Genomic DNA, 16,156 nt, shown 5'->3' with positions numbered 1-16,156 from the left:
CCCACGCCGCGGCGCCACCTGCGAGCACGGAGCGGCGAGAGCCCCCCCGGGTAAAGGGTTAAACCGGGGCTGCACCTGCCACGAGGACCGGCACCGGGCCCTGCCGCCCGCGGGAAACGGGACCCGGCACCGGGCGCTGCCGCCCGCGGGAGCCGGCACCCAGGACCCGGCACCGGGCCCTGCCGCCCGCGGGAACCGGCACCCGGGACCCAACACCGGTCCCGGGCGCTGCCGCCCGTGGGACAGCGGCGGCCCGGCCCGGGCGGTGTGTGTGTGTATGTGTGTGTCCGTGTGCGCGCGGCCCCGGCCGCTGCCGTTACAGGTGCGCGGGGTGTCCCGGCTCCGCGGTGCCGTTCCGCTCGCAGCGGCGGCGGGAAAGGCCCGCCGCTCCCGTGTGTGCCACCTGATGCCGGCGCCGGCCCGCCCGGCACCCCCCGCCCCGCCCGGCACCGGGCACTCAGCGCCGCGCGCGCCCCGGGGCGGCACACAAAGGCCCGCGCGTGCCGCGCCGCGCGGCGACGGGCGCCGGAGCGTGCTGGGGGCGGGGCCGGGCGCGTGCCGCCGGCGGGGGCTCAGGTGCACTCGGCCCCGCCCCCCGCCCGCCGCGGCGCCGCTGATTGGCCCGTGCCGCCGCCGCCGGCCCGAACAATGGCCCCGGCCCCGCTTAAAGGCGGCGCGGCGGCGGCCGGGCACCGCGAGCGGCGGGGCCGGTGCCGGGTGGGTGCCGGGGTCGCCGCGCGGGCGGCGACAAGATGCCGCGGGGCTTCCTGGTGAAGCGCAGCCGCCGGCCCGCCCCCGCCTCGTACCGCGCGCGCTGCTGCCGCGACCCCGCCGGGGCGCCGCTGCCCGCGGGCAGCCCGCCGCCGCCGCCGCCCGCCCGCCCCGCCGCGCCGCCGCGGGACACAGTGCCGTGCGGGACGCCCGATGCCGCCGTGCAGGCGCTGTACAGCCCCACGCGGCCTGTCAGCAGGGACAAGTACCTGGAGCGCGGCTTCAGCCTGGGCTCGCCCGTCTCGGCTGAGTCCTTCCCGGCGCCGGCCGTGCCCGCCACCATGGACCCGCTCCTCTTCGCGCCGGCAGAGCTCAAGCTCTGGGCCGCTGCTGCCGGCCCCGCCGAGCCACCCGCCGCGGGTCCCGGCCCCGGCGGAGCCCCCGCGCCGCCCGCCCCGGCCGCGCCGCCTGCCGCCGCCGCCGCCGCCCGCCCGCCGCCCGCCAAGCGGCCGCAGGGCACCGCGGAGCCCGGGCGGCAGAAGGCCCCGTCGGGCAAGAAGGCGAAGGCGATCCGCAAGCTGACCTTCGAGGACGAGGTGACCACGTCGCCCGTGCTGGGGCTGCGCATCAAGGAGGGCCCGGTGGAGGCGCCGGTCCGGGCACGGGGCGGCTGCGCCCGCCCGCTGGGCGAGTTCATCTGCCAGCTCTGCAAGGAGGAGTACGGGGACCCCTTCGCGCTGGCGCAGCACCGCTGCTCCCGCATCGTGCGGGTGGAGTACCGCTGCCCCGAGTGCGACAAGGTCTTCTCCTGCCCTGCCAACCTCGCCTCGCACCGCCGCTGGCACAAGCCGCGCCCGCCCGCCGCCAAGACCGGCCCCGAGCCGGGCCGAGCGCCGCCGGAGGAGCCGCCGAAGGAGGCGGGAGGCGGCAGCGGCAGCGAGCGGGACACGCCGAGCCCCGGCGGCGGCTCGGAGGCGGGCTCCGAGGAGGGGCTCTTCGAGTGCCCCCGCTGCGCCAAGCGGTTCCGCCGGCAGGCCTACCTGCGCAAGCACCTGCTGGGCCACCCGCCACCGGCACCCGCGCCGGGAGCCGCACCGGCCCCGGCCCCTGAGCCCGCCGCCGAGGAGCCGCCCGCGCCGCCGCCCGCCGAGTGCCGCCTGTGCCCGGTGTGCGGGGAGACCTTCCCCAGCAAGAGCAGCCAGGAGCGGCACCTCCGCCTGCTGCACGCCGCGCAGGTCTTCCCCTGCAAGTACTGCCCGGCCACCTTCTACAGCTCGCCCGGCCTCACCCGGCACATCAACAAGTGCCACCCGTCGGAGAACAGGCAGGTCATCCTGCTCCAGGTGCCGCTGCGGCCCGCCTGCTAGAGCCGCCCGTGCCTTCCCGCACTGCCCCTCACGGCCCGGGGCCGCCACACGATTAGCTTTAACCCGGCTGGTGAACCGCTGGAGCCCGGCTTCGCGCCCGCCGCCGGGTCCCTCCCTCCGTTCGGCCGCTCGTTCGCCTCGGCGCCCGTCGGGGGACCCCGGACCCGCCGGAGGAGCCGCCCGAGGGTTCCCGTTCCCGCAGCCGCCGATGCCTTGACGCCGCTGTTGATGGTCTCCAGAAGATGCTGTAGAAACTGCCTTAACTGTGACATGCCAACCTTCTGTTTCCGTTCGGTTTGCCCTTCCCGAGGTAGCTCACGAGTTGACTATCTGTATATGTTGGTTTGAGTAATTATGTTATTTATTCGTTATTTATTTATATTAATTATGAAGATTGATATTATTTGATCGCAGATGCTCTGACGCTGGTTTTGTCCCCGCCTGCCATTTCACTGTGCGTTTTAGGATATTTTTTTTTTTTTCTTTTCTTCAAGGGATCTGCTATAAAGGTTTTAACTTTTATACCTAGAAAACACACGACCTTGACCATTCGATCCTGTGCAACCGACAGCTCTTACTTTTAGATGCAATCTCTTTTTCTACACACATTATTTTCTTAACTGTTAGCTATTTATAGAGTGCTTCGATAGAACTGTTTCAACTGTATAATTATTTACTATTCAAATAAAATATTTTCCAATGCAGGCATGCTCCTGGGGCCGGGGCCGGGGGCTGTGCTGCGCCTCGGGTGGGATCATCCAGCGGGGAGTGGGGTGTGTCTGGTGCGGGGAAGGCTGCCCGGGTGCGTCGGGCACAGCCCGTTCCCTGCCCTGCTGCTCGGGAGAGCTTCCAGGAACCTTCCCTGGAAGGTGCTGCAGGGAAAGCGCGAGGAAGGGAAGCGCCTTTGGGGAAGCGGGAAGCTCGGAGGGATCCGTCTGTGTTTGGGATGTGCCCTTGTGCCGGGGTGAAGGGCGCCGCGGGGAAGCCGAGTCGGGCTTTGGCTGCGGAGGCCGGTGCGAGGCCAGCCCAGGTTTCACATCTCGCTTCGGGGCTGGAGCCTGGCGCTGTCCCGTTCTGCCCCGGGGGGCTGCAGTATCCTCAGTGTTGCCATCCTTCCATTTGCCAGCCCGGTGCGACAGGGCTTCCCCCCGAGACCGGGACAACACCGGCGGGTGAAAAACCTCAGAGGGCAGGGGCAGGACAAGATGCACAGCGCCCGGGTCACCCTGCGAGGGAAGAGGTGGCCGTGTCCCACAGCGGGGACAGGACGGGGCCTGGGGGTGTTTTGAGGAGCAGCAGTTTGGGATGTCACACGAGGGCTCTGTCTGTGCAAGGGGTTGCACAGGTTTGGCCAAAAAGGAGTTTCTTGATTATTTTAGCAACCTGTTCTCACGTCAGGTGTGTGCAGGGCCGGTGCGAGCCCTGCTGCAGTGCTGGGTGCCGCGGTGCTGGGTGCTTCGGTTCTGTGGTGCTGGGCGCTCCGGTGCCGGGCGCTCCGGTGCCGGGTGCTCCCCTCTCAGGAGGAGCCAAGCTCCCATCACAGCTCTGCCCGGTGGCCCGGGGCGAGATCCTGCCCCATCCCGGAGCGGGAGGGCCGAGGGGCCGGGCTGGCGGCGCTGGCACACGCTGTCTCGGGATGGAGACGCCTCTGACGCTTTTGCGCACTGGGAGAGGTTTAGAACCTGTTGCTGCCACGTTCGCTCTTGTCTCTTCCCTCGGAAAAGGCAGGTGACCGCCCGGAGCTGCTGCTGGAGGCTGCCCGGGAGCGTCGGCGTGTTTTTGATACAGCAACGCTTCTAGAGAAAGAAAATCTTTCTAAAGGTGCTTTTACCTTCTTGTTCAGTCAGGCTAAAAAGCAGCAGAGCAGTGTGCTCCTGCTGCTCGACTCCCGGGAAGCAGCTCCGTTATCCCGGGACTGGCTTCAGGCTGAGCTGGAGCCGTGCTTTGAGCTGTAAATCGGTACAGTGAGAGAAAGAATGTGGCCTCCATGCTCTGAGAGGTGGGGGCAGCAACCCCTGCCTGGCTGCAAGTGCAGGTCTGCTCTTCCTGCTTCCCTGGCGCTGGAAAGCACGACACTGGGTTGTCACAGCCTGTGTGCCACAGCTCACTGCAGGCTGCTCTCACCACCGGAGCAGAGCAGGAGCTCCCGAGGTGTTCCCAGTGCTCGTGGTTGTCCTCTCCAGTGGCCAGCAGCCACGGTTCCCGGAGTGATGCCCGGCACATCCATCCGAGTGGCCCAGAGGTTCCATCCCACTGGATGCTCCCAGCCTGTGCCCTGGCAAGTCCCAAATCAACTGCTTCACACTGATAGAGATTTCTCTATGCTCAGGTAAATCCCTGCCTGTCCCGGCAGGAGCCAGATAAAGCCGGTCAGGGGCAGCATCATTCCCAGGTCCGTAGAGACCATTGGGGTGGCCACTGGCCCCCGCGCTCCCGCCTGTTGCAGTGGGAGTGTGAGTGGTGGAGGCTGCTCGTGTGGGGAGGAGTGAGGAGCGGTGACACTGGAGCACGTTGGAAATGGGGCTCCTGTAAAACGGGGGAACCCCTTTTGTGTCCCCGGGCTGCACCCGCGGGGCCGAGAAGTCCGAGTGCCTGTGGATGTCTGAGGCAATGTTACGGGACCGACCGGCAGCACCACTGCGTGTCCCTTGGGGTGAAGGGCAGCGCACGGGGGCTGTTGGCACACGCGGCCGGCGGGCACACGGGCGGTGTCCAACTGTGTGCAGTCAGTGGGAGCCTCCCTCCTCCCCGGGCACACAGAGAGGCCCGGATGGCTGTTTGCAACCTGAAAGGGAACGGGAGGTGAGTTACAGGAGCTGCAGGGCCCTGACAAGGGCCAGCCTGGCCTCGCCGGGCACCTTCTGATGGCCCAGGAATGGGCTGGGAAGGGGCTTTGGCTTTGCCTTTCAGAGCTCTTCCCCACACAGACCCCTGTAATGAGCTGGCAGGAGGGAAAACAGCTCATGCAGCTGTGGGCTGGCTGTCCCCAGCAGGGCACACAGTGCCATGGGATGGTGTGTGGTGCCATGGGATAGTGTGGGGTGCGAGTCCCAACACTCCTGTCCCATCACCCTCCTGTGAGGGTGCTGGGGCCCGGCGGGTGTTTTGGGTCCATGTTGCTGCTGCAGCGAGTCCCCCGGGGCCCCCAGGCATCCCCCATGGGTGATGGAGCAGGATTCCCCGGGGCCTGTGCTCTGCACATCCCATTCCAACGTCTGGAATCCTCCCATGCAGATAAAAAGCCTCATTATGGCTTTAAATGGTTTTAATTCAATGTAGTTTACAGCCCACAGCAGAGATCTGCCCCGTGGAACCAGCTGATGTGTTCACCAGAGCTGCACCTGCCGCAGGGTGAGCGCCCAGTGCCCGTGGCACCGGTAACGTGACAGCTTCCCACAGGGGATCCGAATGGAACACCCAGGCAAGTCCCAGGCACCGCGTGGGACACTGCGCTGGAACCGGTCACTGTGGGTACACATAGGAAATACAGACTTTTCTGTGGGCAATAAATTATAACCCTACATAAATACAGAAATTGTAATCCTTTTATATCCGTGTATTTTATATTGATTGTCTCTATATTTCGTAATATGTAGTAGTGTATAATAAATTACACATAATAGTATATCTGCATAATATAGAATAAATATGCATATCTAATGCATATTATAAATTATTGCTTATTGTATAAGTCATATTATAACACACCATATAAGGTACGTAATATTACAGGTGCATTATATATATCATTATAGATAGTTGATCCAGTGCTCATGTAATGAAACAATACTGTCTTACAGAGGTTTTTAGTAGCTTTGTAGCCATAATTTGTATGTTCTGGGGCATGAAGTACGCACAGCACAGTGCATGTTGTGTACATGCATGTGTACATACATGCACAGGTCTGTGTGTAGGTGCATGTAATAAGCAGGTGTAACATACCCATTAGATATACGTTATGTGTAACCTAGAACTGATAGTTATGGACTGTGTTGTGTGCAGGGCTTTGAGTGTTTGGCGATGTACATTAGGCAGGCATTACACTTGATATGGATACGTTACGCATAGAATATTTAGGTGATGTGTACATGTATCTCGAGTATGTACTAGGCATGTGTTCAGATATACATGTACATATCTAATGTATATATAATATATAGTATAGATGCAATCTATAATCCATATTTTGATAAAATTAGTAAACATATAGTGACTATTAATAGTAATAAATATATTAATAATACATAATGGAATATGTAGTGCATATTGTATACTGTATATTATATAATGTATATTATATAACGTATGTTACATTATATGCATTATATGATGCTGTTCCTAATGCATAGATTATAGATTATAGATTATGTATATTATAGATCATAGATTATATATATTATACATATTATATAAGCATTATATCCATGTATATCTAATACCTGTAATATATACTATACCTAATATACCTATATAGATATACTTAATATAAACAGATAATAATTAGATATACTATAGCATATAACTGTAGCATGATATATGTAATTATTATATGTTTATTTAATGATACAGTATAGATCCTATTAATAGATATAGCAATAATACATGCTAAAATGTTAAGCAGCCTGTGTATAAGTACAAACGAATTTCTGTTTTTATAATTATTTTCATTTTTAATTTTTGTTTTATTGTATTATTTGATTCACGTTATTTATTTGTCTGCCTGTCTGTGAGTGTCCATCGTTCTGCCGGTGCCTGCTCGTGCTGCTGCTGCTGGGGGTGTCTGAAGCTCCGTGTTTTCGTGCCCCCCCAGGCCCCAGCCAGCTCTTGCCGCCCCCCCCCGTGCTGCCGGGACGGGCGCGGGGTCCCCGACTGAGCCCATCCCGGCTCCCGCGCCAGTCCCGGGGTGTCAGTCCCCGGTGCCCGGCCCTGCTCAGCCCCAGCAGCGGCGCAGCCCCTGCCCGCGGCCACCGGCTGCCTCCAGCCCTCGGCCGCCCGCGGGAGCGCCGGGTCCGGGTGTGACGGTGTTTCTGCGGGTGGGGCTTTATCCGGAGCCATTTGGATCAATTCTCCAACGTGACCAAAGCAACTGCAGGGAGACCTTTGCTGCCCCTTTTCAGCAAAGGAATGGACATTTCCAAGTGCCTTTTCCCACTGCCCAACAATCCCCTCGAACTCCTGCTGGCACGAGTGGGTGTTAATGAGTAACCACCCCTGACACAGAGCAGAGACCCCCTTCCTTTCCTTAAGGAATGTATTCATAGAGTAGAAAGCCACATGAAAAACGTGTTGGGTCTAATGTTCACACAGGTTGCTCTGCAACGAGGCTTCGCACGCTCCAAGGGAAGCCTCGTCACTGAGCATTCCATGATGAACGGGACATAAATCATGTCTTTGGGGGTTCGTAATGGGCTGTAATTAGCAAATTAACCCATTGCACAGGCTGCTCGCAGGGTCAGCACAGGGAGCTGCAGCAGGATGGAGGCCAGTGGGCCAGTGCTTTGGAAGTATTGATCACACACCTGCATGTGCTGATCACACAGATGTGCTGTGTGCCCGTGTGCTGCAATGGAGGCTGCTACATGCTGCAGAACCCGCTCCCGTGGTAGCGCTGCAGCATGGGGCAACCAAGGACCCATCATGGTGGGGAGTGGGACCAAAGACACCCCAAATAAAAGGGACGGTGTGTAGAGAGCTGAGGGAGGGGAGCTGGGTGCTGTGCTGTGCATGTGTGTGGCTGAGCTCGAAGGCTGCACCTCAGCAACCCTTTGTGTGTCTCTCTCAGGTGGCCCATCCTTACGGACGGTGACAGAAGTACCAAACTTTTAACAGGAGCCCGGGTCTGCACTGACATTTTGTAGAAGAGGAGGTTAAAATCCTCTTCCCTCACCCTGACGCTGTTCCTGGGGCAGCCACAAGCCCCTTGGCAGGATCCAGCCCAACAAACGCGTTCATCTTCCTCCTCAAGCCCGTGGCTGGTGTCAGCGTGTCCAGCACGTCCCGTGTCCAGCACATCCCACCCCCCGGGAAGGGGCTGCTGACGGCCCCGGCGCAGGCACAAACCTCCCCTGCTCCTGTGAGGCTGCTGTGAGCACGAGTTTATTGGGGTGTGAGGGAACCAGGTCAGTACAAAACCACAGCTGAACTTTACAAATTAACAGGTTTCAGGTTTTGACATCAGGAAAATACTATTTTATTTTCAGCAGTGTTTCAGTTCTTCCCTGAATTAGCGATGTGTATTGCTCAGTGAGAGAAGTCTCCTTCTGCTCAGGAGACCTTTGAAATTATTTCAGACCATGATCTTGGTGACTCAGAACAAGCCAGCCCTGAAAACAACAGTTAAATGCCAGGGTTTATTTTCTAATGTCTGTTACTGACACACGATCAGTGGAAGCAAACCCACGCCAGGAGGCAGCAACTGCAGTCGGGCAGACCCTGAGTTTCTTTTGGATTTGTTTCATTTTTACAATACCAGGTTCTAGCTCTGAGGTGTCATCACCCCTGGAAACCCACGAGCCTGAAATGCAGTTCCTATTGAAAGCACAGTGCCAGGAGTGCCACAAAGTGCTGGGAGGATGCTGCCCGCCAACACCTGCAGATCTGCTTGTTCTAACTAGCGAGGCCACAGGGTGCAGACCGGGGCCCGGCTGCGGTGACAAGGGGTGGACACCCAGGAGGTCGCTGCGGTGAGTCATGGCCTTTGCTCTTCAAGGGAATTGGGTTGTGTCTGTTCCTCTGGTTCCAGCCGCCATCGCAAATGGTGCCGCGGCTGAGGAATCGCTGCTGTCTGCTGCGGGTCAGAGGCTGCGCCCAGCAGGGCAGCAGCGCTGGTGGGTGCCCGGGACACTGCCACTGCAGTGACCAGACACCTCCCATGGGCGATGGGCACCAAGGACAGCTGCTGCTCCACTGCGCAGCACTGGGCTTGATGGGCTGGGGCGGCTGCACACACGAGGTACTGACCTGTCTGACCCTGAACAAGGTACCGCAATTAAACTGGTTTTAATGGAGGTGCTGCCACTATGCGAGACTGGTGGCACCCTCCTGGCTCTCCGCTAAATGATCTCTGTGATGATGGTAACTAATTCCTAGCTATAGGCACAGAACGGGTGCTGGATGAGCAGACGACAGCGGGGAAGCAGAGGTGGAGCAGGGGCTGGGCAGCATCCCCATCCTTCACCTGCTGTCCAGGGGAGAGGAGTGGTTGTTGGGTGGCCACACATGTGAAAACCCCTCTGAGGACACAATTCCCTGACACAGGACGAGGTGCTGGCCAGGATGACCAAAGCAATGCTCTGAAGCTACATTAAATAACAGGTGTCGGTGCTGGTTTGTGTCCTCTGGCTGCGACACCAGCTCTTGTGCACTGGTGCTGGGGAGGAGATGTGCTGTTGTTGGGCTGATGCTGCTCCAGTGGTGGGAGCACCCAGTCACCTTCCTCTGCTCTGTGATGGAAACGATGGAGTAAAACATGATGGTAACAGAGGCGACGTCTGGTCATCAGCTGCGTCTGCCGAGCACCAGAGCTGCAGGTTTAGAGAGCAGAGCCCTCGCGTCCCCTCCATCCGAACCCGCACGTCTGTGGAGCAGCAGCTCACGTGTCCATGTGGAGGTCCTGGAGCCCCGCAGCGCTGCAGCCGGGGGCCCGGCCGAGCACGCTGCACGAGTGCCGCAGCCGCCCGGGCACCTGGGTCCTGCGCGCGGCAGTGAGGGCGAGCGCCGCTCCGCCACCCCCAGGGACACCGCGAGGTTGGCGCTTGCGCTGGTTCTGAGGCAGCCTGGAACACAGGACAGCAGAGAGCATCCGTGAGGGGAGGCAGAGAACTGCGTGGCAAAGGCAGCCCCTGCCCGCTCCTCCGAACCAGCCGTGGGGAGAGCTGGACAGTTGCAAACAGAAGCTGGGCTGGGGCAGCCTGGAGAAGAGAAGGCTCCTGAAGGGGAGACCTTAGAGCAGCTCCAGTGCCTAAAGGGGCTCCAGGAAACCTGGAGAGGGGCTTTGGACAAGGGCCTGGAGGGACAGGCCAAGGGGAATGGCTTTAACCTGCCAGAGGGGAGACTGAGATGAGCTCTGAGGCAGAAGCTCTTCCCTGTGAGGGTGCTGAGGCGCTGGCACAGACTTTTCCCAGAGAAGCTGTGGCTGCCCCATCCCTGGCAGTGTTCAAGGCCAAGTTGGACACAGGGGCTTGGAGCAACCTGCTCTAGTGGAAGGTGTCCCTGCCCATGGCAGGGGGTTGGAACTGGATGAGCTTTAAGGTCTCTTCAACCCAAACCAATCTGGGATCCTGTGATTCTATTAAGTTTGACCCAGGCGGGTGAAGACACTTTCCAGCTTTCCTGGAGAAATGAGGAACTTCCCTTTCTCACCCTCCAGAAGAAGCAGGGCTCATGTGACCATCCCCCAGCAGTGTCCCCTCTCAGTCCTGCTGCCCAGGTTGGTGCAGCCCCTGCACTGGTGGCTCCAGCAGCTGGCACAGCACTCCCGCCTTGGGAAGCAGGAGCATCCATCCTGTCTGCTCACAGCTCCCACCCAGCAGCTCCAAAAACGCTTCTTTCAAGCATGTGCTGTATAAACCTATTGTTTGCTGCATGTCTCTAAACACTCTCCTGTAATTGATCTACTGCAGGGAAATGCGCCTCCATAGTGTGAATGCTCTACGGGGCTCTAGCCAGGAGGCATCTTGGCCTCTGATAAAAACCCTAAGGAATCCCAATCTTTTCTGATTGGTTCCACTACTTGAACAGGACCCCTCACATTGGTGACCCGCGGCCCCTGTGCAGGACCGTTGCTTGTGGGCTGGGGTGGCTGCAGCCACGGCTACTGCACTTCATAGTTCAACACCACCAGGTTTCATTGCAACTGCTCCCCACAGACGCTGAAGAGCAGAGGCCGGGGCTGAACTGGTCGTAATGAGCAGAGGGGACGCAGCTCTTAGAGCGAGGAGTGAAGAACAATGGGTGTGAGCAGGGGAGCAGGAGCTGCAGCCCGGCCCCTCCTGCTCTGCGGCTGCTCCACGGGCCCCATGTTCTCAAACCCGGCATAAAGCCCCCGGAGGCGGCTGTGCACGGGGTGCGCTCCACTGCCCTGCTGCCAGGGTTAGTGCTCTGTCCTTGTGCTTTGGCTGACTCTGGAGACTGTCAGGACCGGGTGAACCAGACACTGCTGGGGCTGCAGCCAACCCAGGTACCTCTGACAGGCCGTGACCATTCACAGACCAGTGTTTGCATGTCAAAGACAATCTGTACTTACCACAGTCCTGCTGGACAAGGGACTGAGGGGGAAATAGCACATTAAAGAAAAGGTGAAACACGTGACTTTGTGGTAAAGGCATTTCTGTGACAAATGCGGAGCTGTCAGGTTGGGGCTGAACCAGAACTGGGGTGCTGTCTGCAGGGGGAGGGAAGGGCTGCGAGGGAGGTGTTGCGCTCCACATTCCTGCGGTGAGGCAGCGCGGCAGATGGTCAAAATAATACAGTTTTCACCCAACAGACGAGCTCGAGCAATATTCATGCAAGTGCAGAACAAAGCAGGGCCCGCGGCCGAGGGCAGGTGGCTGCAGGAGTGGGAGTGGGGAGCGGGGAATGGGGAGCAGGGAGCAGGAAGCAGGGAATGGGGAGCAGGGAGCAGGGCTCAGGGCTCACACCTCACCCTGCAGCACTGAGCTGCACATTCCTCCAGTGCCGGCTCTCCTGGCGAGCCCCGCACTGTGCCACCAGCCTGGAGCTCCCCAAACTGCCGTGATTGATGGGGCGGCAGCAGCTGCGGAGTGAGCCCCGGCCACAAAGGAGGGAGCTCCATACAAATATTATAATTCCACTTGCAAGCTGTCTGGCACGGGCTCTAATTACTTGGCGTCTTGCAAGGGAGCTGCAGCTCCGTGCGGAGCCAGGCTCAGCCATGCGGGGCGAGGGGGCTGCCGAGAGCCGGCGTCGCGCCGGTGCCGCTGCGGAAGGTGCTCCCAGGAGGCTCAGCTCCCTGTCTGCAGCGATACGGTGGAGGGTTTCCTCTCTTGCTGTGTGTGTTTCAGAGGGGGCACACACAGTGTGTAATTACACATTGTAGGAACCAGGCAGCAGTGTGGCAAAGCACTTGCTTCTGACTCATGGGGGGTCAGTGCTTGACATGTACAACTTGGCTGAAGAATTTGCAAGAAGGGGGGAGCCCAGCGGCAGCATTCCCTGTTTCCTGGTGAGCACCGCTGCAGGTGCTGCCGTGTAGCCCATTCCCAGCGGCTGCCCCATCCCCAATCCCATCCCGGGTGCCTTGGCCACAAACATGCACAAATGGGCCAAACACTTCCCGCAGCAGGAGGTCCCGGCACTGGCCGTGCCTGGCAGCAGCCAAGGGAGCAGCAGGCACCAGGACGGGCGCTGGGCACCGCGGGGTGCAGGGAACACGAGGAGATGGGGCTGAGGTGACAGGGACAGGCAGAGACAGACCCGAGAGCCCCAGAGCCGCCATGCACTGAGCACTGAGCACAGGAGGAGCAGGGCTGTTAGTGGTGGAGCACACGGGCAGCAGGGGGGGAAGCGTCGCTCTTACCTGCGGCAATTACCGTAACGAGACCGGTACTTATTCTAATCTGAAGGGAGAGAACACAACAGGCGTCAGAGCAGCAGCACACCAAGAGCACCCGCGGGAGCCAAAACCGGTCATGGCATCACAGCAATGGCACCCGGTGGGTGGCACCAGTGCAAGGACAACTTGGGACCCAAAGTTCACCCCGGTACCCCCAGGGACCAGAGACAAACGGGTGCCCCCAGGCCTTGCCCTAATTCTGCTGTGGATTGAAAACACGGGGACGGAAACGTTGGCAAAAGCTGGAACACAACGTGACCTCCAGCCCCTGCCTCGCTTGCCGATGTGGTGTGGGGGGACGTCAGGCTCTTGCTCCAGCGAGACTTCCAAATGTCAAATTGGGTTAAGATTTGAGGCTTCACAGATCTCCTCCCTCCCACACTCAGCAGGCTGGGCAGCCCAGGAGGTGCGCATCGACAATCCCTGGGCACAAACCCTTCCCACCCATGGGGAGTCACCTGCACAGGCAAAAACCCTGTTACAGGCAGCCCTGTGCCCATCTGCAGGTACTCTGCATGTGAACGCCCATCAGAGGCCTCCACGGTCTCTTACAGGTACAAATGCTTTATGGAGGTGAAGGATTAAGCTTTTAACGTATGTTCCTTGCAGGAGGGGATTAAGAATTCAGTTATAGATACAGACACAAATACACTTTAAATGAAGAGTTATCTTCTGGAGAGCGAGAGGTGGAGAGCTTTTATCATCTTACATCTACTGACCAGAACAAGGCTGGTGTCTACAGCATCACGGCACATGCTCTAGGACAAAAGGATCTTTGAGTAATTTCTCTTCTCCTTGTGAAGCAGATGAACCCTCCTGGAAGCAAAACAACTCCTCTAGATCACCCTGCACACATACACACATACACCCTCCACCATACACTCAGGCGCAGCAATGCTGGCATTGATGAGTGAAACATCTTGGACTTCTATGGAGAGCACAGGCCGGAGCCCCCAGCACTGCGCTGCCAGGTCCAGCTCCACACCAAAGCCAGCCGAGCCCTCGCCAGGGTCAGCACACGTGGAAAACTGGTGCTGAGGCATGTCCCCTGGCAGCCCCCCCGGGTGCAGTAACGTCAGAGGGCTCTTCTCCCCCCCAGCCAACCCGCCCGAAGGCCACAGTGTTTCAGTGGTTGAAGATCAGCGTTTCATATGTTCAGCAACAGCATTTCATGAGCTTCTATTGTATGTGAAAAAGAGCAGAAAGGAGGGTCTTAATGTGCAACCCACGTATGTACAAATGGATCATGACATGGTGTGTGGTCATTAAGGATTCTGAATGATCATACTTGAGAAGGCCTATGGAGTTTTCACACTGGCCATGACTTGCCCCTGCCATTAACCCATCAGCCATGACAGGTCTGCAACATCTTTGTTTTCCTTCCCAGTAAATGTGAAGGTATGAAAATTCCAGAGGGAATCATAGCAGCCTTGAACTGGTCCACCCAGCATTGTGACATGCTCTGTCTTCCCCTCGCAAGGACAGTCTGAAAGCACATGAGCCCTGAGCCCGCCTGTCCAGGGGAGGGCATTTGGAAGAAATCACAGAGTCAGAGTCACAGCCTGGTTTGTGTTGAAGGGAGCTTAAAGCTCACCCAGCTCCAACCCCCTGCCACAGGCAGGGACACCTTCCACTAGAGCAGGTTGCTCCAAGCCCCTGTGTCCAACCTGGCCTTGAACACTGCCAGGGATGGGGCAGCCACAGCTTCTCTGGGAAAAGTCTGTACCAGCGCCTCAGCACCCTCACAGGGAAGAGCTTCTGCCTCAGAGCTCATCTCAATCTCCCCTCTGGCAGGTTAAAGCCATTCCCCTTGTCCTGTCCCTCCAAGCCCTTGTCCAAAGCCCCTCTCCAGGTTTCCTGGAGCCCCTTTTAGGCACTGGAGCTGCTCTTAAGGTCTCCCTGCTCTAAGATCTCTCTATCATCTGGGGAGTCTTCCTACCAGCTGAACTCACACAGCCCTTTCCTTCACACCCACAGCGGTGCTGCAGAAGCCAGGCTTAGGCTGAGTGTCCCAGCCTGCGCCAGCAGCACGTGCTCTGGTGGAGGGGGCTGAAGGGGACACAAAGTGGCACGGAGGGACAGCTCAGGCCTGCCTGCAGGGGTCAAGCTGTGCTCGTGGGGCCAGCATAAGTCAAGGGCAGTTTTGTCCCTGCTTCCCCTGACCAGATCGGACCCTTAAGTGCGGTGCTGCAAGAACCACAGCGCTGGGCAGTGAGGACAAGACATGGTTTGGTTATGGAAGATCAAAGAGCAGCTCCTGGACAAGCCATCCCTGCCAGCGGTGAGAAGAATCTGAAAGTACAGGTCCATCGAGGGCAGCAACAACCCCACAAAGCCCTCCCAGCTCCCAGCACAGAGGCCAAGTGCTTGACTCCAGCACGTACCTGGCCTCGACCCCGATGTGCACATCAGGGTTGTCGTTAGTCGTGACTTGGAGCAGCCGCTCGATGGTTCTGCACTGGCCAGACAGAGGCCCAGCATGGGCCAGTGGCGGTTCCTCCTCCACATGCAGCACCTAACACACCCCTGACCCCGGCCAAAGCCTCCTTCTGGCACTGCAGCCCACAGCAGCAGCACTGCACTGGCACGGCACCGGCACTGCACTGGCTCTGCAGCATCACTGCAGCAGCACTGCACCGGCACTTCACTGGCACTGCACTGGCACTGCACTGTCACTTCACCAGCACCACACTGGCACCGCACTGTCAAGGCACCGGCACTGCACTGGCACTGCGCTGTCACTTCACTGGCACCGCACTGGCACCGCACCAGCACTACACTGGCACCACACTGGCACTACACTGGCACTGGACCGGCACTGCACCAGTACTACACTGGCGCTGCACCGGCACTGCACCAGTGCTCTCCTCTGCAGCTGCAGGCCTGACGTGCACAGGGAGCTGTCACCGCAGTACAGGGCCCGTCAAGTCCCACCAGTATTTCCCCATCCCACACTGACGGCCGGCAGGAATCTCGCTCTGGCCATCGGCTCTGCCGCGGGTCGTGGCTGCAGAGCTCCTCAGAGGCAGTCACTGGACCGGGAAGCAGCAGGAGCACAGGCTGAGCCTGCTGCTGCGCTCGTCCCGCTCCACTGCAGACCCCGAGGGAGCAGCAGCCCCAGCGCCGTGTCCCGCGTCCTCACAGGAGGTGGGCAGAGGGGAGATCCCGCTGGCGCCCTCAGCAGGGAGTGCAGAGGAACAGCAGCTTCCTGACCATCCTGCACGGAGTCACTGCCTGAACCAGGCGGGGTCCTCCTGCAGCGCGCAACTTCAGCCCCTTCAGCCCCCGGAGCTTGCGGGTAGAGCTGATGCCACCCAGCGACTCCTGGTATTCACTGTGACTTTGCCCTGGTTAATAACAGACCAGTTCTAACCCCTACAGGGACAATCAGACTTTGACTGACTGAAGAAAGTATTTCTCTTTCATGTAAAAATATAAACTATCACACTGTCAACATGCACAACTGAACCCAAAGGGTCTGACCAGGGTATGGGAGCATCCCATG

The 16,156-nt window shown here is 58.9% G+C and overlaps 3 protein-coding genes across 6 annotated transcripts in view; 2 read left to right on the top strand and 1 right to left on the bottom strand.

Moving 5' to 3' along the window:
- Positions 1-5,558, top strand: part of CFAP61 (cilia and flagella associated protein 61) — a 106,723-nt gene extending 101,165 nt beyond the window's left edge. Inside the window, exon 27 of the mRNA XM_030489173.1 lies at positions 5,365-5,558. Within this exon, the coding sequence (XP_030345033.1) occupies positions 5,365-5,399 (35 nt within the window). The 3' untranslated portion in view covers positions 5,400-5,558. The remainder of the gene's footprint in view (positions 1-5,364) is intronic.
- On the top strand, positions 753-2,776 carry INSM1 (INSM transcriptional repressor 1). The gene has a single exon (XM_030489176.1). The coding sequence runs from the start codon at positions 753-755 to the stop codon at positions 2,076-2,078; it is 1,326 nt and encodes a 441-aa protein (XP_030345036.1). The 3' UTR covers positions 2,079-2,776.
- Positions 5,559-8,158: 2,600 nt separating the features above from the next.
- RALGAPA2 (Ral GTPase activating protein catalytic subunit alpha 2) overlaps positions 8,159-16,156 on the bottom strand; it is a 115,616-nt gene continuing 107,618 nt past the window's right edge. For 2 of the 4 annotated variants that reach the window (XM_030489167.1, XM_030489168.1), the window contains one exon: positions 8,159-9,853. In XM_030489167.1, the coding sequence (XP_030345027.1) occupies positions 9,576-9,853 (278 nt within the window). In that variant the 3' untranslated portion in view covers positions 8,159-9,575. Of the gene's footprint in view, positions 12,656-16,156 lie in introns of all 4 variants that reach the window. The other 2 variants (XM_030489170.1, XM_030489169.1) reach the window with 2 other exon arrangements.

The sequence above is a fragment of the Strigops habroptila genome, chromosome 6 (genome assembly GCF_004027225.2).
Source record: "Strigops habroptila isolate Jane chromosome 6, bStrHab1.2.pri, whole genome shotgun sequence".
Lineage (NCBI taxonomy): Eukaryota > Metazoa > Chordata > Aves > Psittaciformes > Psittacidae > Strigops > Strigops habroptila.
Note: the sequence above shows the minus strand (reverse complement) of the source record. Positions and strands in the feature narration are given on the sequence as shown.

Excerpts from the sequence above, each read along its gene's own strand:
- INSM1 (XM_030489176.1), top strand. The coding sequence starts at position 753 with ATGCCGCGGGGCTTCCTGGTGAAGCGCAGCCGCCGGCCCGCCCCCGCC.